The following is a 23109-nucleotide window of genomic DNA, read 5'->3' as shown; positions in this document are numbered from 1 at the left end:
GGTTGTGGAATCTCCATCGCTGGGGATATTTAAGAACAGGTTAGATAGATGTCTATCAGGGATGGTTTAGATAGTACTTGGTCCTGCCATTAGGGCAGGGGGCTGGACTCGATGGCCTCTCGAGGTCCCTTCCAGTCCTAGTGTTCTATAATTCTATAAATACCAAAAAGACACCACATATGAAAAGGCTGCTCAGTTCATTTATATCGCGCATTCTCCTTTTTGCGCCATTAACAATAAACACCTTCACTGACACGGTGCATGGGGCTGGCAGCCGCCGTGGGGCCAGAGGCGGGAGGAGCCTGGCTCCTTGCTCCTGGAAAGGGCTGGGCCAAGGATAGAAGGGGTGGGGCCTAAGGCAGTCAGCCCTTCATGCCACTGAGTGCAGCGCTGTTCCCAACAGCTATGCAGAATGGCAGTTCAAAGGGGCCTGGCGCTCCAGACGCTGCTAGTGATGAAGTAGCAGAAGTGGTAGGCAGAGCTCCAGGCCCTTTTACAACTACAACTACCCCCTTTGCCTCACCCGCCCCCTCACCTGGCAGGCCTGGACATGGCTAAGTCCTTATGACTAGGTTACACTCTACCTGGTAGAGCAGACATTGGTGGGAGGTTGCTAGATACAATGTATAAGAAGGAACCTGAAGAGTGTCAAATTTCCCATCAGAACAACAAGAAGTCCTGTAGCACCTTATAGGCTAACAGACATTTTGGAGCATAAGCTTTTGTGGGCAAAGACCCGCTTCATCAGATGGCCTTCATCTGTTAGCCTATAAGGTGCTACAGGACTTCCTGTTGTTCTTGAAGACACAGACTGACACAGCTACCTCTCTGATAAATTTCCCATCAGTATTTCTTCCACAGTTTAAGCCTTGATGGGCAGAGCAATTTATACAACAATGCAGTAATATGTGCCTGTGTGACAACAAAAGAAGGGGCTGAACATCCTTCAGAAACAACAGATACCTCAGGAAATGCCCACACAAAAGAATATTTAAAAGAAGTGGCAGCAAAAGCTGTAATGAACTGTGAACAAAAAGTCAATGGTCACGTACAATTTTGTCACAGACAACGCTGCACACATGACAAAAAATGAGAAAAGATATTTAGAACAGAAGTATGCTCCTTAACAACGTAGGGCTGCAGTGCCCATTTAATGCATCTCTAGACCAAAGTCTCAAGTATGTCTTCTCTTATTCCTGGAAAAAATGTTGAGGTCACAAAGTACTTAAAATAACCACTACTGTTTTCTTCATATTCACTGGAGGGAGTAGGAGGAATTCTGTAATTGATTGTTTGGAACAGCTTATTAAGAATTAGCCTATTTTCCTAAAACTTGGTGAAGAAAACCCTGATTAAATAAAGAGAAGTTACTCACTTTTGTAGTAACAATGGTTCTTCGAGATGTGTTCCTGTGGGTGCTCCACATTAGGCGTCGGGCTTGCCCCAGATCAGAGATTTCCAGCTGTCTCTCATCGGGTCGCGCATGCGCCCATGCACGTCGGTCCTTCGCGCGCTTTCGGTCACATGCGCGATCCGGTCCACGCCAGTTCCTTGATCAACGGCCCCAGATGCTCCTGAAAGGCACAAAGCAGAACTCCGAAGCGGGAAGGAACGGGTGGGTAGTGGAGCGCCCATGGGGACACATCTCGAAGAACCATTGTTACTACACAAGTGAGTAACTTCTTTCTTCTTCGAGTGGTCCCCATGGGTGCTCCACATTAAGTGGCTACCCAGCAGTGACCCCAAAAATGGAGGTGGGTACCAGATTTACATGCAGCTTGCCCTTGAAAGGACTGCTGTCAATAGACAGGTATCCTCATCCAACACCCGGTGCATTGCATAGTGCTTGGCAAAGGTGTCATAGGATGACCATGTTGCCGCTCTACAGATGTCCTTTAATGCGACTCCTTTGAAGAAGGCTGTTGATGTCGCCATTGCTCTAGTGGAGTGAGCTCTGGGCGGAACTAGCAGAGGGGTCTTATGGAGCTCATGGCACATTTTTATGCAGGATGCAATGTTATTTGAAATTCTTTGTGATGAGGCACCTTCCCCTTTTGATCTGGGTGCAATAGACACCAGGAGTCAGTCTGTTTTCTGGAAGGGCTTAGTTCTGTCTATGTAAAAGGCCAACACCCTCCTCACATTGAGTGAATGCAGCCACGCTTCCTTACTCGAGGTATGTGGTTTTGGGTAAAATTAAGGTTCATCTATTGGCTCATTAATGCAGAACTCTGAGGCAATCTTCGAAAGGAAGGCTGGGTGTAATCGTAAAACCACCGCCTCCTTTGAAAAAAATTGTATAGGGTGGCATTGCCATTATCGCTGCCAGCTCGCTCACCCTGCAGGCTGATGTAATTGTGAGAAGGAAAGTTGCCTTTATGGTAAGTAGCTGGAGGAGTACAGTGGCCAATGGTTCGAAGGGTGGTCTAGACAGTGTGTCGAGGAACAGGTCCAAGCTCCATGAAGGCGATAATGGTTTCTGCGGGGGGTGTAGATTTGCGAGCCCCTTTAGAAACCGTGTGGTAATGGGATGGGCAAATACAGTTGATATAGCCGCAAGATGGACCTTTAATGACGATAAAGTAAGCCGACCTTGTTTTAGTTCCAGTAAGTACTCTAGCATTGTGGGAATGGAGACGTCCAGAGGAATCAATTGCTTGGACAACCACCAGCATGTAAAACGTTTCCATTTGTGTGCGTAAGCCTTCCTGGTGGAGGCCTGTCAACTGCATTCCAAGACCTCTTTTACTCCTTCTGAGCATGTTCTCTCTAAGGTACTGAGCCATGGATTACCATGCTTTCAGGCGGAACATTCGAGGATGGGGGTGTGCTATGGACCCCGACTCTGTGCGAGAAGGTCCAGTACTATCAGGAGGGGGAGTGGTGGGTGGCATGACATGCTTAGCAGCAAAGGAAACCAGTGCTGTCGATCCCATATTGGGGCTATGAATATTATGCGCACCTTCTCCCTCCTCACTTTTTCCAGGACCTTGTGAAGGAGCCTTGTGGGAGGGAATGCACACAGCAATGGGTCCTTCCATGAGAGCATGAAGGCATCCCCCAGTGAAACTTGCCCAATGCCTGCTCTGGAGCAGTATTGTGGGCATTTCTTGTTGGTGTAAGTGGCAAACAAGTCAATCTGGGGAAACCCCCATCTGTGGAATACATTGCGTAGTAGATCGGAGCGGATTTGCCACTTGTGCATGAGAGCAAAATGCCTGCTTAGTTGGTCTGCTCTCATGTTGTGGATGCCCGGCAGGTATGAGGCTTTTAGCGTTCTGTTGTTTGCAATGCAGCAATTCCATAGTCGGACCACCTCTGCGCATAACGCACAAGATCTGGCTCCGCCTTGGTGATTGATATAGAACATTGTGGAGGTGGTGTTGGTATTGACTCCGACTACCTTGTCCTGCAGGTATTTGTGGAAGCGCCTGCATGCACTGAACACTGCTCTGAGTTCCAGTATGTTTATGTGCATCGCTGTCTCTGCGGGGCACCATTGCCCCTGTGTGCTCCCCATCCTACGTGGGACGCATCCGTTGTGAGAAAAACCGCGATTTGCGGTTGGTGGAATGGCAACCCTAATAGCAAGTTCTTGGGGTCTGCCCACCATGCCAGAGACTTTTGCATCTCCATTGTGGGCGATACCTTTTTGTGAATAGTATGAATCATTGGCCTGTACACAGTCGCCAACCAGTGCTGTAGGCGTCGCATATGTAGTTTGGCATTCTGCACCATGAACGTGGTGGCAGCCATGTGCCCCAGGAGCCGTAAGCAAGTTAGGATCAGCACTGTGGGGCTGTACATCATCACCTGCCCTAAGGATCTGATAGCACGAAAACGGGCATCGGGCAGATATTCTCTCAAGGTAATAGAGTCTAGGTGTGCCCCTATGAACTCTATGTTTTGTGTGAGCTCCGTCGTCAATTTCTGGAAATTGATGACTAGGCCCAGCGAGAGAAAGGCCCTTGTAGTGATGTCTAACATACGCAGGACATCTGCCCTTAAGACACCTTTCAGAAGGCAGTCATCCAGGTATGGAAAAATGAACATGACCTGGCGGTGTCAGTAAGCTGACACTACCGCAAGCGCTTTGATAAAGACTCTGGGCACTGACGATACACCGAATGGAAGGACCCTGTATTGGAAGTGCTCCATGCCCACTTTGAAGCAAAGAAAGTGCCTGTGTGCCGGATGGATTGTTATATGGAAATACGCATCTTTAAGTCGAAGACTGAGAACCAATCCCCATCGTCCAGTGCCGTGACTATGGAGGCAGTTGCAGTCGTCTTGAAGTGCTGTTTGTGCAAATACTGGTTGAGAGCCCGTAGGTCCAGGATTGGCCTCCAGCCTCCAGTTTTTTTCTCTGTTAGAAAGTATCAGTAGTGGAAACCTTTCCTTTGGAATTTGTCCAGGACTCTCTCCACTGCCCCTATAAACATGAGGTGGTCTACCTCTTGCTTTAACCTCATCTCCTGAGAGGGATCCTTGGGGAGGGACTGGGTAGGGGGTCTTGGTGGTGGTAGGGATCGGAAAGGGATGGTATATCCCTTGGCTATAATTTCCAACATCCACTTATCTGCTGTAATGCTTTCCCATTGTGGATAAAACAGTCTGAGTTGGTGGTGGAATATATGCTGTGATTGGCAGTGAGGGATATTCTTGGTATCGCAGTCCTCGACATATCCGTCAAACTTTCTGTCTTGGGGTTTGCCCCGACAACGTACGTCCTTGCTGGGGACATCGCCTGGATGTCCTCTGCTGCTGCTGTTGGTGGCAGCCCTGATCATAACCCTGCTGATATTGCGAGCGCTGGGGTTGGTAGGTGTAACGTCTTTGTTGAGGGTAAAATCTCTTCCTCCTATAGGGAGGCGTGTACATCCACAGTGTCCTGAGTGTGGTCCTCGAGTCCTTCCTAGAATGTAGGACCGAACTTGTGGAGTCAGCGAATAGTTTTTCCTTGTCAAAATGGAAGATCTAAGATTTTCGTTTGCAGATCCTTGGGGATGCCAGATGTTTGGGCCATGACTCTCTACGCATCACCACTGCTGTGGAGCGCGCTGCTGTCTCTGCTACATCCAGGGCAATCTGGACACCTGTGTGTGAAGCTGCATAGCCCTCCTGGACTATTGCCTTCAAGATCAGTTTATCATCATCTGGGAGGAAGTCCATGAAAAAGGTAAGTCTAGTGTAATTGTCAGAGTTATGATTTGGCAGGTGGGCGGCGTAGTTGGCCATGCGCAGTAATAATGTGGAGGAGTATACCTTCCTCCCAAGTAAGTCCAGTTTTCTTGCATCCTTGTTGGACCCTGCAGACTTATATTGTGGTGCCTTCGATCTGTGCTGCGAAGATTCAACTACTAGGGAAGTTGGTTGGGAGTGGTTGAACAGAAATTCCATACCCCTGGATGGTACAAAATACCTCGTCTGCCCTTTTGTTTGTAGGTGGAATAGAGGCTGGGGTCTGCCATATATTTGTGGCAGCTTCCATAATGGCTTCATCTAGTGGGATGGCTATTTTAGATGATGCGGGGAGGGTCTTAGGTTCTTGAGGAGTTGATGGTGTTTCTCCTGCACTTCCACAATCTGTATGTCCTGAGTGTGCACCACCCTCTTAAAATTGCTTGAGGTCGTCTGGGGGACATATATCCCCAGGAACAACTGCCTCATCTGGGGAGGACAAGGAAGCATCACTGCGATAAACCTCCTCCGGTTCCTCGGACACCTCCTGTGTCCGCTCCCTGGAGGATTCTAGGGGGAGGTCTAACGAATCTGGACCCATCCCACTGGAGAGGCATGTGCTCTTTTTGAAGGGAGAGAGGAGATGTAGCCACGCATTGAAGGTTGAGGTGGGGGATTTGTCCCTCGATCTTCAGCCCCGGTGCTCATACTGTTCACCATGATGGGAGTGGCTGTAGCAGCAGGGGCAGGGTCCCGGTGATGGAGATCTAGACCATGATTGGTGTCTGTATGCATAGCACTGAGAGAAGCATGATCGCCTTGATGATGTTGAGATCAGTGGGGATGCTCTATAGAAGCACTCATGCGGTTCTGTTAAGGAGACCGGTGAAGGATGTCTGAGCCAGGGAGACGGTGGTTGAAGAAATGGAGACGGAGGTCTCAGGAAGGCTGGTGGTGTTGCCGCCCGTTCTGGCATACCCATCTCAGGAGGAGAGCTGGGAGAAAGTGGCATCCCAAGAATGTCAGGGGATGGGCTATGGTGCCGGGTCTTGGATCTTGCCTTGCCCAGTCGACGTGGCTGTATGGTCGGTGCCGCCATCTCTGATGCCTGGGACCTCAGTGCCGCTACATGCGGTTCCGCGAGCGTAGCGGTCTCCGGCACCATCGGGCCCCATGCCAGGGTCTCTGGCTCCAGTGTTCTTGGTGCCGTAGCTTCCGGCGCCTGCAGGGTTCTCTGTGCCAATTGTTTACTGGTTGGAGCCCCAGGCACTGCTTTATGTTGTGCAGCCTTCTCACTGCTTTGAACCACCAGTGGTTCACGGCCCTGCGCCTTGCTCATCCTGCTCACACAGATACCACTGGCAAGGATTGAGTTGGGGATACCTTCTTTTTCTTATGCATAGAGGAGGTTAAAGAGGTTGCCTTCCTCTTATGCGGCCCCGAGGGCCCTTCCTTCTGGGGCGTCTCTGATGGTTCAGGCTGGAGGGCCTTGTCGAACGAGATCATTTTTAACCTCATCTCCCTGTCCTTCCCTGCTCTAGCTGTTAGTTTACAGCAGTGAGGACATTTCTGGGGGACATGGACCTTTCCCAAGCAACGAATGCATTTACTATGGCCATCAGAGGCAGGCATGGCCTCGTGGCACAATTCGCATTTCTTAAATCCCAGCAAAGACATCTCCTTCAAGGTACTTAACTCCTTTCAATGTTAAGTAAGGCACTTAATGGCCACTAATAGCTAACAAAGCAGATAATGTTTACAGTCTCTAAGATAGTGGACCACCCCAAGCGACTGCTGCTTCCTTTTCCCCCCTCTTCTTTTCTTTTTCTTGTTTTCCTTTCTTTTTTTGTTTTAAACTATATACAAGAAACAAACTAACAGTCTTCGAAAACGAGAAAGAAACTAGTAACTATATTACAACAAGTTTATCCGTCTGAGGTGTTGGGAGTCGGAACAGACTCCATCTGCAGCCATTGGCAGTTGAGAGGAACTGGCGTGGATCGGATCGTGCACATGACCAAAAGCGCGCATAGGACTGACATGCATTGGCGCATGCACGACCCAACAAGATACAGCTGGAAATCTCCAATCTGCAGCGCCGGGGCGAGCCTGACACCTAATGTGGAGCACCCACGGGGACCACTCAAAGAAGAAATGCAAGTATCTCGCCCAAAGCATCTGACAATGAATTAAAGAAGAACATAGAGGATATGCTCAGTATACTGACACTTCTTTTCCATAGCCTTAAACAACCTTCAGAGAAATCGCTGCTGCTGCCAAAATTTGGGAAAGCACTTCAAGAGACACTGACGAAAAAAATCACCCCCTAGAAAGTTGAACTACAGGCATTAAAGAAGTGAATGGATCAAACACTTAACTCCATCTCATTTTCTCATGAACATTCTTCACCCCAGATATAAAGGTGGATATAAAGGTTTAACTTCTGAAGATGAGGTTGCCCTGGCACAGGCACTCTCAAAAATCACTCCTCAGTTACGCCAGTCATAATAAATTTCTGGGCTGGAGCAAAACTATATCATCAATAGGTGTTTGCTGATGATGTTCTGAACAAAGTCACCCTCCTTAATTGGTGGAAATCATTAGCCAGGCACCTTGAAACAGAGCTCCTTCAGTTCCTAAGCCAACTTCTCACAGCAGGAACTTCCTCTGCAGGCAAAGAGATAATATTTTCACCATTTGGCATTATTCACTCAAAGCTAAGACATTGGCTGGGACTTGAAAAAGCAGAAAAACCTCAGATTTTTGTTTCTGTTTCAGTCTAAATATCAAAGTGACAGTGGAAATGGCAAGATGAAAGCTAGCTGTAGAAGTTTTAAGGACATGGTGCCGTTAGAGTTAATAAAATTTGAAAATTAAAAAAAGTTTAAAGACAGGAGTCAGCTGCCAACTCAGGAGACTGCTGCAAATGGGATTAATTTATTAAGCTAAATCTTAAAGGTTACAGAAAATATAAATATTGTATTTGTGTATATGATTTAATTCTTCCCATTCCTAATGTACTGCTGCTGCACCTGCAGCTTGGATATAGGTAATGAGCATTACGTATTATCCCTTAAATTAATAAAAATCAAGTGATCAAAAAAAAAAAGAAATTACACAAAACATAGCCTCTTAGATGTTGTCAAATGCCACACTGAGTTGTAAATTAACACACATTCTAGTGATCATACTTCCACCATTGTTTAAGAAATGTGAAGCAGTATTAGTGGAAAACTTTAAAACTTTTTTTCTTGGTGATTTAATCATCAATTACTTAAATCACCTTGATTAAAATTAATCCATTCTGCTACAACTACTAACAAAAAAGCTAGTACTTTGCATAGATATATAGTGATCATATTCATTTCTCAATATCAGCTGCATTTAAAAAAAATGGTCACGAAAGACTTACTGGCAAGCAAAACCATCATGCTTTCCAGTATCACTTGTCTCCCCATGCCAAAAAAATGAAGGTAATTATTTATGGAATTTCTGTTGGTGTTTCAATTTTGGCATATTCCCATTAGTCTCTTCTCCAGAACAACACCACTTTACCTTTTGTCTCTGGGATTCTGTGTTTTTCATCTCTCGAATATTTTCTAACAAAGGCAGTACGTTAGTATAGTATATCTTCCACCAGAGTACAAGGAATGAGAACTGGTTTGGAGATCCTGAGATGGAGCTATCCTGTGTAATTGTTCTTGTTTGAGGGTTGTACTTGTAGTGCCAGGGTTTTGCTGATCCCAAAAAATGAACTACCTTTGCATCTTTGCCAAAACTGTAGAGGAGAGAAATGCACAGTTGTGATTTAGCAATTAAATACTAAATACTGGTATGTCATAAGAAATGTGTATTCTTGATGCTATAACATCTTGTAGCAACTACTCATGACAACACATTAATAAGAGGTCTGTATAATATCAGAACTGATCTCAGTTATGAAAATTATTGAAACTACTGAATTAAACTTTATTTTATTAACCTGAATTGCTTTGCTTGGGAAAAAGAAAATAAAAAAGACCACATATTGCCAGCTGCTTCCTACTGCTGATTCCAATGGAAAAAAGGTGTTTAGGAAATGAACTGAAAGACAAACTTTTAATAGTCTCTTCTTCTATATTCCCCTCCAAACTAACAAAAATCAATTTAATATCAAGGCAGTAAAATGATTGATTATTATGGTTCCAGTATTTTAAGTTAGCCACTGCACAAGAGGTTCATAACCCACTTTTGGAAAATGTTCTTATAGACATGCTTATAACGACAGACCACAAAAAGTTTATTAAAGAACAAAATAAAAACATTTAAAATTGTATAATATCTGTTAGTACCAACTCTGCTTCAGGAAAGAATCTGAAATGGACAGATTTCAATACCAATGTACTATGCAGAACTTTAATGAAAATCAATGTGGCTTCTTTTGCAGTAAGACTATCAAAACTGTGCCATTAGATGATCTCTGGTCTATAAAATACAAGGTGTGTGTCACTGAAGCAACATATCAACCAAGGTATAGCAATTCAGGTACCACCATTTCAACTCTTGCTTTTGTTCTCCATTACATTAGCTGTGTAACAATACCAAGGGTTAAGAAATCTTATCATTCTGCATCAGGCCAGATGCTAAAAACTGCATTCTTGTACTCCAACTTCTTGTCAATCTACTTCATCTTCTGGATTGTGTTAGATTAACTTCTAATCAACAAGTTTCAGAATGGATTACTATCCTTTTCTCTTATAACTGGGCAAAATACACTGAAGGGCTATACAGGATTGCCATCACCCATCAGTAATAATACTTACTGTTCGAAAGCAGGGGCATATGTGTAGATAGCACTACTGCTTAAATTGTAGATAAATGGTAAATGTTTTCCAATATCTGTTGTTGCCCAGTTACTGAAGAAACTATTTAATAAGCCTTGATCACCTCCTAGAACATAAATAAAATTATAAAACAGCAACAAAATGTTCACTTAAGCTACAGTTTGAAGATTTAATAACAGAAAATTCAGTGCAAAAAGATTATAAAATAGGAGTGAAACTGCGACTTTCAGCTGATTTGAGTGATTTGCGCTACACAGGTTTACAGTCCAGTGCAGTGTCCAGGGATCATGAACCCAGGCTTGCAGAGCAAGTGGTAGCAGAACCCTCTCTTCTTGCAGACCCCTAAATAGGAGAGTAGAGCCCAGACACTACCTCCCCCAACCCCAAGCCAGCCAGTAGAGCTAATCTAAGCAAAAGACAGTGTCCTCCTCCTTCTTGTCCCTGCACCATCCCTGGAATGTTCCTGCAGTACCACATGGAAAAAACACAATCTATCCCATAGTCATGAGGTAAATCGCAGGTCCCCACAAGGATTAAGCTCAATTAGACTCTAAAGAGAAACTTATATGACTATTCAGTGCTGTCTCACTTCCAAAAGCCAGTTTGTGTCTGAGAAAAGAGCAAAACCTTCAAGTTGGATTAAAATTGCCCATAAGCAGCAGCAGCAAGTAGACAAGAGAGACAATGGAGGTAGTGGTGGGTTGGCAAATGAGGTAATGGAGACAACAGCGTGATGCGAGTGCATAACTGCAGAATCGGGGCCCTAATGGCTAGCTATACTGAAAGTTAAATATAAATGACATGAATTTGACAGAATGAGAAATGAATACACTTATTAAAATCAAATAATTAAGATTGGAAGGAAACAAATTAAGAGATCAGAGAATCGCAGAAAAGCGCAGCTGGAAGGGACCTTGAGAGCTCAACTAATTCACCCTGCTGCACTTGGGCAAGATGAAGTAAATCTAAACATTCCTGACAGGTGTCTGTCAGGCATATGCTTAAAAACTGCCAATGATGGGGATTCCACAACCTCCCCTGAAAGTCTATTCCAGAGCTTATCTATCCTTGAAAGGTTTTCTTACTAGCTAACATAAATCTCTCCTGCTGTAGCTTAAGCCAACTGGACAAAGTACTTCAGCTGAGGCTTTGCCAGTGAAAAACAGAAGTGTACAATTACCTTCCACGGCTTCTATAAAACACTCCTGTTAATATATCCCATAAAGACTTTAGCCTTTTCACTATTGCATGATACTGCTCATTCATATTCAACATGATGCACTACAATCCCCAAATCCTTTTCTATGATACTACCACCCAGGAAGCAATTACCCACACCTGTGCATTTAATAATGCCTCTCTAAGCACAGTACTTTGCACTTGTCTTTATTAAAATTTCATCTTGTTTACTTCACACCTGTTTTCCAATTTGTCAAGATCAATTTGAATTCCAGTCTTGGCCTGCGGCCTTTCCCAGTATGGGCTCCCCTGCAAATTTTGTATGTATGCTCTCCACACCATAATGCAAGTCATTACTGAAGGTGTCAACTAGTACACTTTTGGGATCATACTAGATATCCACACCCATTTTTCACAGTGAGCCACTGATAGGTACCAAGCACAATTGTTGAACCAGTTTTTCCACCCTCCCTACAGACAACATTTTCATAGAATACTAGAACTGCAAGGGACTTCAAGAGGCCATTGAGTCCAGCCCATTGCCCTCATGACAGGGCCAAGTACTGTTTAAACCATCCCTGACAGACATCTATCTAACCTCTTCTTAAATATCTCCAGCGATGAAGATTCCACAACCTCCCTTGGCAATTTATTCCACTGTTTGACCATCCTGACAGTTAGGAACTTTTTCCCTAATGTCCAACCTAAACCTCCCTTGCCGCAGTTTAAGTCCATTGCCTCTTGTTCTATCCTCTGAGGCGAAGAAGAACAAGTTTTCTCCCTCCTCCTTAAGACACCCTTCTTGAAAACTGCTATCATGTCCCCACCCCTCAATCTTCTCTTTTCCAAACTAAACAAACCCAATTCTCTCAGCCTTTCTTCATAGGTCACGTTCTCCAGACCTTTAATCATTCTTGTTGCTCTTTTCAGGATCCTAATTTCTCCACATCTTCTTGAACTGTGGTGCCCACAACTGGACACAATACTCCAGCTGAGGCCTAGCCAGCACAGAGTAGGGTGGAAAAATGACTTCTCGTGTCTTGTTCACAACACACCTGTTAATGCATCCCAAAATCATGTTTGCTTTTTTTGCAGCATCATCACACTGTTGACTCATATTTAGCTTGTGGTTCACTATAACCCCGAGATCCCTTTCTGCTGTAGTCATTCCTAGACACTCTCTTCCCATTCTGTATGCGTGACATTGATTGTTCCTTCCCAAGTGGAGCACTTTGCATTTGTCCTTATTAAACTTCATCCTGTTTACCTCAGTCCATTTCTCCAGACCATTCTGAATTATGACCCTGTCTTCCAAAGCAGTTGCAACCCCTCCCAGCTTAGTATCATCTGCAAACTTAATAAGCATACTTTCTATGCCAATATCTAAATCACTGATGAAGATATTGAACAAAACCCATCCTAAAACAGACCCCTGTGGAACCCCACTTTTTATACCTTTCCAGCAGGGCTGAGAACCATTAATACATTCTGAGTATGGTTATCCAGCCAGTTATTCGCCCACCTTACAATAGCCTCATCTAAGTTGTATTTGCCTAGTTTATTGATAAGAATATCATGAGAGACCATATCAAATGCTTTACTGAAGTCTAGGTATACCACATCCACTGCTTCTCCCCTGTCCACAAGGCTCGTTATCCATCAACGAAAGTTGTCAGATTGGTTTGATATGATTTGTTCTTTACCAATCCATGCCGTCTGTTCCCTCTCACCTTACCACCTTCCAAGTGCTTGCAGATGATTTCTTTAATTACCTGCTCCATTATCTTTCCTGGCACTGAAGTTAAGCTGACTGGCCTATAGTTTCCTGGGTTATTCTTATTCCCCTTTTTATAGAGGGACACTATTTGCCCGTTTCCAGTCTTCTGGAATCTCTCCCGTCTCCCATGATTTTCCAAAAATGATAGCTAAACGCTCAGATACCTCCTCTATCAGCTCCTTGAGTATTTTAGGATGCATTTAATCAGGCCCTGATGACTTGTAGACATCTCATTTTTCTAAGTGATTTTTAACTTGTTCTTTTTTTCTTTCAACTTCTAACCCTACCCCCTTCCCACTAGTATTCACTGTGTTAGGCATTCCATCATCAGACTTCTCAGTAAAGTCTTCCTATTTTATTTTTGTGAATGACATGAGACAGCATACCAACTCTTACCATGATCCTGCCCCCCACCTTAAAAAAGCACTCTAACATCTACAGCTGTCACCCTGTCCCATGAGGGCAGTAACCATGTCATGCTGTGTATTTCAAATAGCTTTATGAGTCTATCTGCTTACAAACTAATTGCAGAATAATTAGTTCCAGTACCTCTTCAGGTAACCGAGTTGAGCTGACTATAATTCCTGGATTCTTTTTTGTCCTCCTTTTTAAAAGATAAGGCACTATATTTGCCTTTTTCCAGTCCACTGAGAGTTAATCCGTCCTCTGAGTTCTCAAAGATAATCACCAAAGGTTCTGAGATTGCTTTAGCCTCTTCCTTAAGTACTCCAGGGTGAATTTCATCAGGCCATCCTGACTTGAATATATCAATTCTTCCGGCACACTCCCCACTTCACCTCTGTTATGGCTTGTGTCCCCCACTCTCCCCTTTGTTGTAAAGTATCTGGTAACAATTTACCTTTTCAGAGAAGACAATAGACAAACCCCTCAGTCATCTTGATGTTATCTGTCAGCTCTCCTTCCCCATCAAAGAGACATCGTTCTATCACTCCTTTATTTATACACCATCTTTTTATTGCCATTGATGTCCCCTGCTAAGTGTAACTCATTGTGTACCTCAGCTTTTCTGATTTGCCATCTACAGTGTTTTGAGAGATTAAACCTTGAGTACTGTCATTTCCCCCCTTCTGCTCTTCATCAGTGTGAACAATTGGCTTGTTGAAGGTACAGGGGAATTTCTTGCACTATGTTCTCTCAAAGTCTTACCATCAAAGCTGCCATGTTCAGTAGCAAACTGAAGCAGAAGGTTATAAGTTTGTAAGGAAGGTCGAAAGACAAATACACCACTATTAAAACAGTCTGGCCAGCCAGAATCAGGAGCTGCTGAAAGCTCTTCTCGTTCAAATAGTTCATCGATGTTACATAACACCTGGGGGGGGAAGGAAGGAAGACTCAACATTCATTCACGGACACATCTCAGACATTAGGAATCTGAATACACATAAACCTGTCAGTGAGCATTTCAAGGGAGCAGACCATAGTATTCAAGACTTTTGAAAAAGTCTCTTTGCTTTAGGATGCAGGTTGACACCAGATTACAATTAGAATTAATTCTCAAGTGCCATACTTTACACCTTAGTCTCAACAAAGACAGCAATTATGTTATGCATTACAAGGTCAGTTTCCCCATCTTTGATATTCGTAGTAACCTCAAGCAACTCACTTAATAGACAAGTGCAGTAAGTAATTTTCTTCCCCCTCTTAGTCCTCATCCTTCTGGCCTATGTAGCCAATTCTACAGTTTTCATTTAATTTTTTACTGTTGTCAGAATTTCCAAATCTGAAGAAGTGGGTCTGTCCCACAAAAGGTCATCACCTAATAAATTATTCTGTTAGTCTTTAAAGTGCTACAGGACTGCTTTTGTTTTGTGAAGATACTGATGAACACGGCTACCTCTCTGTAACTATGTAAGAAAATATGTAGAATGTAAAAACTTAACTGGTACATAAAATGTGACTGCACATATAACAGTAACATTTTAACGAGCCTTAGACATAACCAATCATGCTGCACCATCCTTTTTAAATTTCACCCTCCCTCCACAAGGGGGCCCACCTCACACTTTCCTCACCCCTAATTTAGAGCACATTAAAACAGCGACAATATAAAGGAGGCTACAGATCAAAACTTTCTTTATAAGCTTTTCTTAATTTCTAGGACAAAACAGTGATTGTAATGAAATTACCCTATGATCACCAGATTTAAATGGTAAGACACTTAAAATATTGTAGTGCAACACAGAAACCACCACAGAGCATAACAGGCCTTGTTGGTGAGAGGAGGGGAATGAGAAGAGGCTCTTCTGGCCATGCTGCAGAGCCAATCTGCCAAAACAAGCATAATAAGGGTTGGTGAAAGCCATGTGCCTGAAAGATCCAGTCTGGCACAGGCTCAAAGGATGGCTCAGTAGAACACTAGTTTGTCTTTTAAATATTGTTTGGGTTTATTTTTGCCACTGCTTGCCTAACATGTTTGGTGGTTTCCTTCTTTTAAGCTTTGAAGGGCACAGGAAAGACTGCTTAGTCTACACTACAACACTGAGGACTGGATCCTTTGTTACTGAAAGTCTGGATTGGTACTCCAAAGTCAATGAAGAGATGCCAGGGAACATTTACTGAGCATCTGGAACGAATTTTAATGGTTAGCCTATTTTTAAGATAAACCTACTGCATGGCATACTTGCTCTTGTATAAATTATATACCCTATAAAATTATAAAATCAGTTAAATAAAATAGTGAATAAATATGCTTATTTACCTCAAAAACAAAAAGGTTCAATAAAAACCCACTTCCCCGAGTACCTCCTTTTCTGGAGAACACAACATACGATATGGATAATCTGGGAGCACAGTTTATAATTTTTTTTTCAGATGCAGAGGCAAAAATAAACTAACTTCATTGTTATCAAACTTAATATAAACAATAAAACTGGCCCAAATAATCCTGCAAAATGAAATGCTTAGGTATAGAAGACGGCCCATAAGGTTCCCTTTGTGAGATTATGGTCATAGTTTGTACATGACAGCTAATTAAATGGGTGACTCTTTCAGCACAAAGTCCTTGGATCTTTGGGCCACATTACTCTGATGGGTACCAGTTTGGAGCTGTCTAAAAGAACCTACTCAACAATCTTTGACATCACTCAGAAGCCTATTAACACGATGACCATTCTTTACTCACCAGAGTGTCTGCATCCATAAAGACACATTTGCTATACTGAGTGAGAGTCCAACAGTGAAGTTTGGTGAAGGTTACACTCAGCTCTGGCCTCTGTAGCAGAGCCAAGTGTGCTGAGTCAGCGCTGTCAATTGTATCCACTTCAACCACCTCATCAAACACACTGCAGAGGACAGTCCTGAGCCGTCAAGCAACATATAGGAACAAGAGAATTTAGAAACAGGTCTTTAGTTAAACAGTGCGAAAAGTCTGGCATGAAAATAACTGGACCCACAATGACACTCAGAACCATAGAATTGGAAGATATCTCAGGAGGTCATCAAGTCCAAGCCCCTGTTCAAAGCAAGACCATTCCCAGCTAAATCTTCCCAGACAGGACTTTGAATATGGAGACCTCTAGGGATGCAGATTCTGCCACCTCCCCAGGTAACCCATTCCAGTGCGTCACCATTCTCCTACTGAAATAGTTCTTCCCCAATGTCCAACTTAGACCTCCCCCACTGCAATTTGAGACCATTACTCCTCATTCTCATCTGTCAGTACTGAGAACAGCCTCTCTCCATCCTCTTTGTAACCCTGCTTCTGGTAGTTGACGGCTGCTATCAAATCCCCCCTCACTCTTCTCTTCTGTAGACTATATAAGCCCAAATCCCTCAGCCTCTTCTCATAACTCACGTGCTCCAGTTGCCTATTCATTTTTGTTTCCCTCTGCTGGACTCTCTGCAAAGTGTTTGCATCCTTTACTTAATGTGGGGGCTCAGAACGGGACACAACACGCCAGATGTGGCCGCACTAGTACCAAATAAAGGGAAATAATCACTTCCCGAACTCTGCTGGCAATGCTCCTACTAATGCAGCCCAATATGCCACTAGCCTTCTTGGTTTCAAAGTACATTGACTCCTCATTTCCAGCTTCTCACCCACTGTAGTGTCCAGGTCCTCTCCCACAAAAGTGCTGCTTAGCCAGTTGATCCACAACCTGTAGCAGTGATGGGACTTCTTATGCCTCAGCTGCAGGACTCTACACTTGTCTTTGTTAAACCTCATTAGATTTCTTTTGGCCCAGTCTTCCAATTTGCCTAGGTCACTCTGGACCTTATCCCTACCCTCCAGTATATTTACCTCTCCTCCTCGCTTAGTGTCACCTGCGAACTCGCAGAGGGTGCAATCCATTCTCTTGCCCAGGTAATTAATGAGGATGTTGAACCCTTGGGTACTCTGATACCAATCACCAGCCAGACAGAGCTGTTGATCACAAGCCGTTGCCCCTGAAGCTCTAATCAGCTTTCTATCCACCTTACAGTCCATTTATCCAATCCTTACCTCTTTTACTTGCTGGGAAGAATATTGTGAGAGACTATCAAAAGCTTTGTTAAAGTCCAACAGAGAGAGAGACTAGAATGTAAACCAAGATGTAAACAAGGAGTCTGTCCTGAAGGTAATTACAGGGGCACAGATTACAACCTCCCTTCTACCAAGAGCTTGTGCATCTCAAGAAGTGGTTGTTCTGACTGGGGAGATGGCCTGACTAGGACTCTCACCTTTTTCAGGGCACCCTACTATAGCATTTGCTAAGCTGACAGCAAAGCTGCCCTCTCGCTGCACAGCCATGGTGAAGAACCAACATCTGCCACTTCTCCAGTGCACGGCCCCCCTCCAGGGTGTTGCAGGCCTTGCTGCTACAGCTATCTGCACCTCCCGGGACCTGCAGGTTATATCTATTGAAAATAGATCACACATATTTTACTATTGCATATCTCATAGAACTGGAAGGGACCTTGGAAGGTCATCAGGTCCAGTCCCCTGCCCTCTTAGCAGGACCAAGCACCATCCCTTTTTATTTTTCTTTCCTTCTATTTGCCCCAGATCCCTAAATGACCCCTCAAGGATTGAGCTCACAACCCTGGGTTTAGCAGGCCAATGCTCAAACCACTGAGCTATCCGCTGTTGCTTCAAGCGCTCTCAAAATTCAGTGAGATGTATCTTCATACCTTTCACAAAACCTTTCTAGATAAATGTTGATTATCATCAACTTCAGTATTACAAGCACAGAATAGGACAAAAATCTTGCTAAGGTAATTTATTTGCCTCATGGATCACCTACAATACGCTAGGTGTTATCCAAAGAGAAGACGACATGAACCCTGAACTCAGAAGCTTATAGTTTAAGGACTAACTGGCTCTCAGAATGAGTCATTAGTCACAAAAATATGACGGGGGGTGGGACAGGCATGTACATGTTACTTGTGGGGTAAAATTTTCTAAGCGCACCGAAGTCCTGTCACTTTTACTGACATTTATACTCCCAAGTCATATAGGTGCTTTGGAAGATATTATTCTTGTCAAAAAGTTGAAAACAACTCAATATTTTTTAAAACCTTGGGTTTCATTTCCCTGAACAGCATGAAGCTAAGGTAAGAGTTAACATTAAAAAACAAGGAATTTGTTAGGATGTTATGGCAAGAAATTCAATGCAAGTACTGTTTGGAACTGATAATTTTTCATATTAACTACTGCTGAGAATTTGTGAATTCTTACCTCATCACACTGGAGACATGTGGTGTAATTAGAATGGCCAGCTTTCTAGATGTCCTGTGATTCCTCAAGGACTGCCCAAGAACCAGAGCTCCTTGGCAGTAAACATCATCCGTACCAAGGGTCACAAATGCCTGATCTGCTACTGTGAACAAATATTTAGAATGATTATTTGCCTATAGAACACAAGTATTCTTGGCTTAATCCCACCGTCCAGCTTCTCTTCCAGCTAACAAACAAGCTATAATTTATAAGAGCCTGTGCTCTTTATGATAAGCTCCTACCCTTCCAAAATCTTGCCCAAAGACAGAAAACTGAGCAGAAAATTCCAGGCACGCATGTGCAGAATGTGTCCATTTACTGTTTTGTTCAACTTTAATTTAGGATAATATCTGCTATGACATCGCAAACTAATGTTATATCAATTTATAAACAAATCTTTTCCCAAGTGTTGTTGCATAAGCCCACGGCCACATCGTGCCAGTTTACCTGTAATAAATCTTAAGGTCATTCAGTCAAATATTATATACTGCAGGGGTCAGCAATCTTTCCAAGGCAAAGCGCCAAAATCTGACCTTTTAACTTCTCTGTACGGTCTGAGTGCCAGGGATACTTTTTAAAGTTTCTAATAGTCCTAACAACAACAGCCTCATTCATAAATAGGTTAAGATGCAGAGCTTTACAATTTCCATCTTTAAATCTCTGTCCAGCCAGATTTTTGAAATATCTAAAAATGTCCGGGATTTAATACAGGTTGAACATCTCTTATCCTGGATTCTCGGGTCTAGCAACATCCATGGTCCTGCAAGACCACGGATGCTGCTGAACCAGTGATCCCCAGCCACAGATGTTGCTGGGGCTCAGCCAGTCTGGGAGGCAGCCCCACAGGCCAGAAGGTGTGGAGCTCTGAGCCTCCTGGACTGGATTCAGACAAACTGGGGCCAGATCTGGCTCATGATCTTTGCCTGGAAGGGGTCAGGAAGTGGCTCTGCCTCCACCTGTGCCTCCACTCCTCCACCGGCTGGAGGAACAGCTGTGGAGCGCTGCCTGGAGAGAGGCTTTCCCCGTCGCTCTGGTTGTCTTGAACTCGTGCCAGTCAGAGCAGTGCTGGGAGCATGGGAGAAAAGTCTCTTCAGGGCACTTTTCTCCCTGCTGGAGGAGGGGGCAGTGACAACATCGCAGGGAGATAAGCACCCTCCCCTTCACCCAGCCTGCTCTTGCTCCCATCCTCCTGCCCACCCCACCTCACCCCACTCTGCTCCCACATCCCCTCCTGCCCAGATACCCACTCCCTCATCTTGCTCCTGCCCAGACCCTCCAGCTGGTTCCTGAACCCTCCCTCCCACATGGACCCTTTGCCTCCAGCCTGCTCCTGAACCCCTCACCCACTGCGACACCTTACCTGCCACCCAAATCCCAGCTCACTCCTGCACCCTCCTTCCAGGTCAGAACCTCTAGGTGACAAGGTAGGGACTTCAAAGAAGTGCAACTGACCCCCTAGTATCCCCTTACAGAGTGAGGTCTAGGGGAAAAACTGCTCTAAGGGTTCAAAGTTCCCCCCACCCCAAACCCACACACCCACTCCAAGCCCACAGGGGAGGGAAGAGAAACCAGCCAAGATGTTCCATTCCTGGCAGGTTCAGTCCTACCCCCAGCCCTGCAGCAGGGCTTTCCCGCTCCTGCGCTGCATGCGGGGGAGGAGAGGCAGGGCTGAGAGCCTGCCACGTGCCATTTCAAATCGGCTTGCATGCCAACCAGGCACATATGCTGCGGGTTGCTGACCCCTGATTTACACTACAAGTTCGTTGACTAATTTTGTTCAAACTAGTTCCCTCCACCTGAAGAGAATCACCAGACCAGACGCCACCCACTAGTGTTAACAAATCAAAGATCTTTGCTGTATATTTTAATTTGAAACTACCCATCCTCCAGTGTCATAACATTAGTAGACAGCACAAAAGGAAAGCATAAGTGAATCACTACGGCAGCTGACTCAGATCAATTGATCAAGGACATCTTTGGTAACACTTTCCCATCCAACTCCTCGAGGAAGCAAGAGAACAAGCAACTATTAAACCATAGATTCCTGTGGACCTACTGATCTTAAGGTACAATCCTCCATACTAATCTGAGTTCTCCAAATTAAAGTTCATGCCCCTAAAGGCCCTGACCTTTAATTACTTTAAGTGTATCCATAGGGTTTTGGTTTTTTGGTAAAAAAACCAAACCAAAACAAAAAACACCCTTTCAAACAAAAGCACATTTTCATTTCACCAACAATCAAGATGTTCTTGAACTTCAATGACACTGTACCCAATTTAATTAGAACTGTTCAAATAGATTGCTGTGTAGGTGAAATACTCTAGAAAACATTTTTGGAAAAATTGTTGTAGGCAAAGATGACCCACACATAGGTTAGGCAATTACAGAAAACAAAAGCATCTATTACTAAGGAGGTTTCTTTAGCAATGAATAACAGATGAAGCTAAGATGACTTAGAGAGAGACATTTCTTAGCTAATAAATATATGCCAAGAGCACTACTCACCAAAAATGTAACAAAACGAACACAGTGAGGAAGTAAAACCAAACTGAAATGTACTGTACTTAGCAGAGAAAATAACCATGAAATGAGTGGGAGTTTAAAATCTTAAAATAATATTTTAAATAAAAACCATGAAGCTAAAACATATAATTGTCTCATGGCTTTTTTAAATCCTACTAGTTACCAAACCTGGATGTTTACACAATACCTCTAAAAAGAGATGAGTTACTCAAATAACTTGACAAGCTGGGACATCAGGTGATCATGTCCCAAATATTTTCATGCTCACCATATTCCAAACCAGAATTGTAGTAAGAGTTACAATGGAATCAACTCCATTGTAACTGTAAACAGTAACATCTCTTACAGTTTGACACTTCTCAAAGAAGAGGCCTATGTTCTTTTTTTATAACTGCATTCTATAATACTTTTATTATGTTCATTTAAATAAAGCATATAACTACAGATGCAAATAATGATTAATATCATACCACTTTAGATTACTATTGATGCAAACCTTTGTTTCCTACTATAAAAATTATACATGTGCATCAATACTCTATGCCTGAACTACGCGGGGTAACGCATTTAAAAATAAAAACCAATTCTTCAAGGTAGCAATGAAACGATGTATGCTTGTCACAGAGGAAGCACAGCTCAATCATTTCCTAATTTAGAATTTGTATTCACTTATAATTAACATGATTTAATTTTAGGATAGCCCAGATCTTTCAAACTGTGTTCAATTATCATCATTGAAATTTAAGAGATAGATTCTTCACATTTACCCACGCACACAGTCCTTTTGGGTAAAATTCTGGGCCAAATGAATTCTGCTGAACCAGGTGTCATTCACTGACTCCTACGGACTTGACGGTAGCAAAGCAGGGGGAGTTTGGCCTGCAGTTTTGGAATCCAGGGTTGCTGGCAGGTAAGAATAACTAAATTGTTTATTTTGAAGAGTCCTACCATTATGCACTATCATGATAAAACACTTAAAAGAACAGTGTGTTCATCAAAACATTGTGCTTTAAGGCCCCACCTGACAAAGCCTGGGGTGGGATGCTTTATTTGGCAATGGTCCTGCTTTGAGCAGGGGGTCTGAACTAGATGACCACCTGAGGTCTAGTCCAACCCTAATCTTCTATGAAAAAAAACTATCATAAAGCAAGCTTATAGTAAATAATAGTTTCCAAGCGGCAGAGTCCTAAAGATAATATACGTGGAGTTAGGTTTCTTATAGCTTCTGCTAGATCCTCTTCCGAGTCAGCCCCCGACATCACCCCTTCTCACACAAGACCAACATGAAGACGTAGCACAGCTTCCTCAGGGCATAGGTCACGTTGAGCTTCATGATGACAACTGAAACAATAATGACTAGGCCCGTCACTAAACAACAACTAAATTCTGCTGTAATGCCTGCAAAAACTGGACAGTATTTAAACATCTGGTACTGTATTATTGTTTAGCGTTCACCATCATTGCCACCTTGCTCCTTCGTGCTGCAGCTACCTATTGCCTCGTCTTATACATGGGCAGAATGGAAGGGGGCACCTCTTTGTGTCTGCACAGTGCCTAGCTAGTCTTGACCTATGACTGGAGTTTGTTAAGTGCTACTACAATACGAATGGTTAATAACAATTGGCATGAATAGCCGAGAAAGATCGACTCTTTAGAACAGCGGTGTCCAATATGAGCCCTGTTCATCACATATGGTGAGCAGCGCAGCACAGCGTTGCGAAGTGGGCTCAGGAGAGCCGCACACATGGGGCACTCCTCCAGCCACGTCATGCATGCCCCCCACCACATGGTGGGACGAGCTCATGGCAGCAGCGGCAGAGGCACCTCCCCCGGCCTCAGAGGGCTCCAGCCGCATTCTGGCTGCAGCTGTGTTCTGAGGTGGCTTCCGTGAGTAACTGGGGGAAGAGGAG

At 43.8% G+C, this 23109-nt stretch overlaps 1 protein-coding gene across 3 annotated transcripts in view; it reads right to left on the bottom strand.

Annotated features, from left to right (window-relative positions):
* Positions 1–23109, bottom strand: part of GYG2 (glycogenin 2) — a 40192-nt gene that overhangs the window by 12218 nt on the left and 4865 nt on the right. For 2 of the 3 annotated variants that reach the window (XM_074992488.1, XM_074992505.1), the window contains exons 2-6: positions 18638–18779; positions 16103–16277; positions 14128–14290; positions 9984–10110; positions 8737–8959 (exon numbers count right to left, since the gene is read on the bottom strand). In XM_074992488.1, coding sequence (XP_074848589.1) covers positions 8737–8959; positions 9984–10110; positions 14128–14290; positions 16103–16277; positions 18638–18779 — 830 coding nt within the window. The remainder of the gene's footprint in view (positions 1–8736; positions 8960–9983; positions 10111–14127; positions 14291–16102; positions 16278–18637; positions 18780–23109) is intronic. The other variant, XM_074992497.1, reaches the window with a different exon arrangement.

The sequence above is a fragment of the Carettochelys insculpta genome, chromosome 1, assembly GCF_033958435.1.
Source record: "Carettochelys insculpta isolate YL-2023 chromosome 1, ASM3395843v1, whole genome shotgun sequence".
Taxonomy (NCBI): Eukaryota; Metazoa; Chordata; order Testudines; family Carettochelyidae; genus Carettochelys; species Carettochelys insculpta.
Note: the sequence above shows the minus strand (reverse complement) of the source record. Positions and strands in the feature narration are given on the sequence as shown.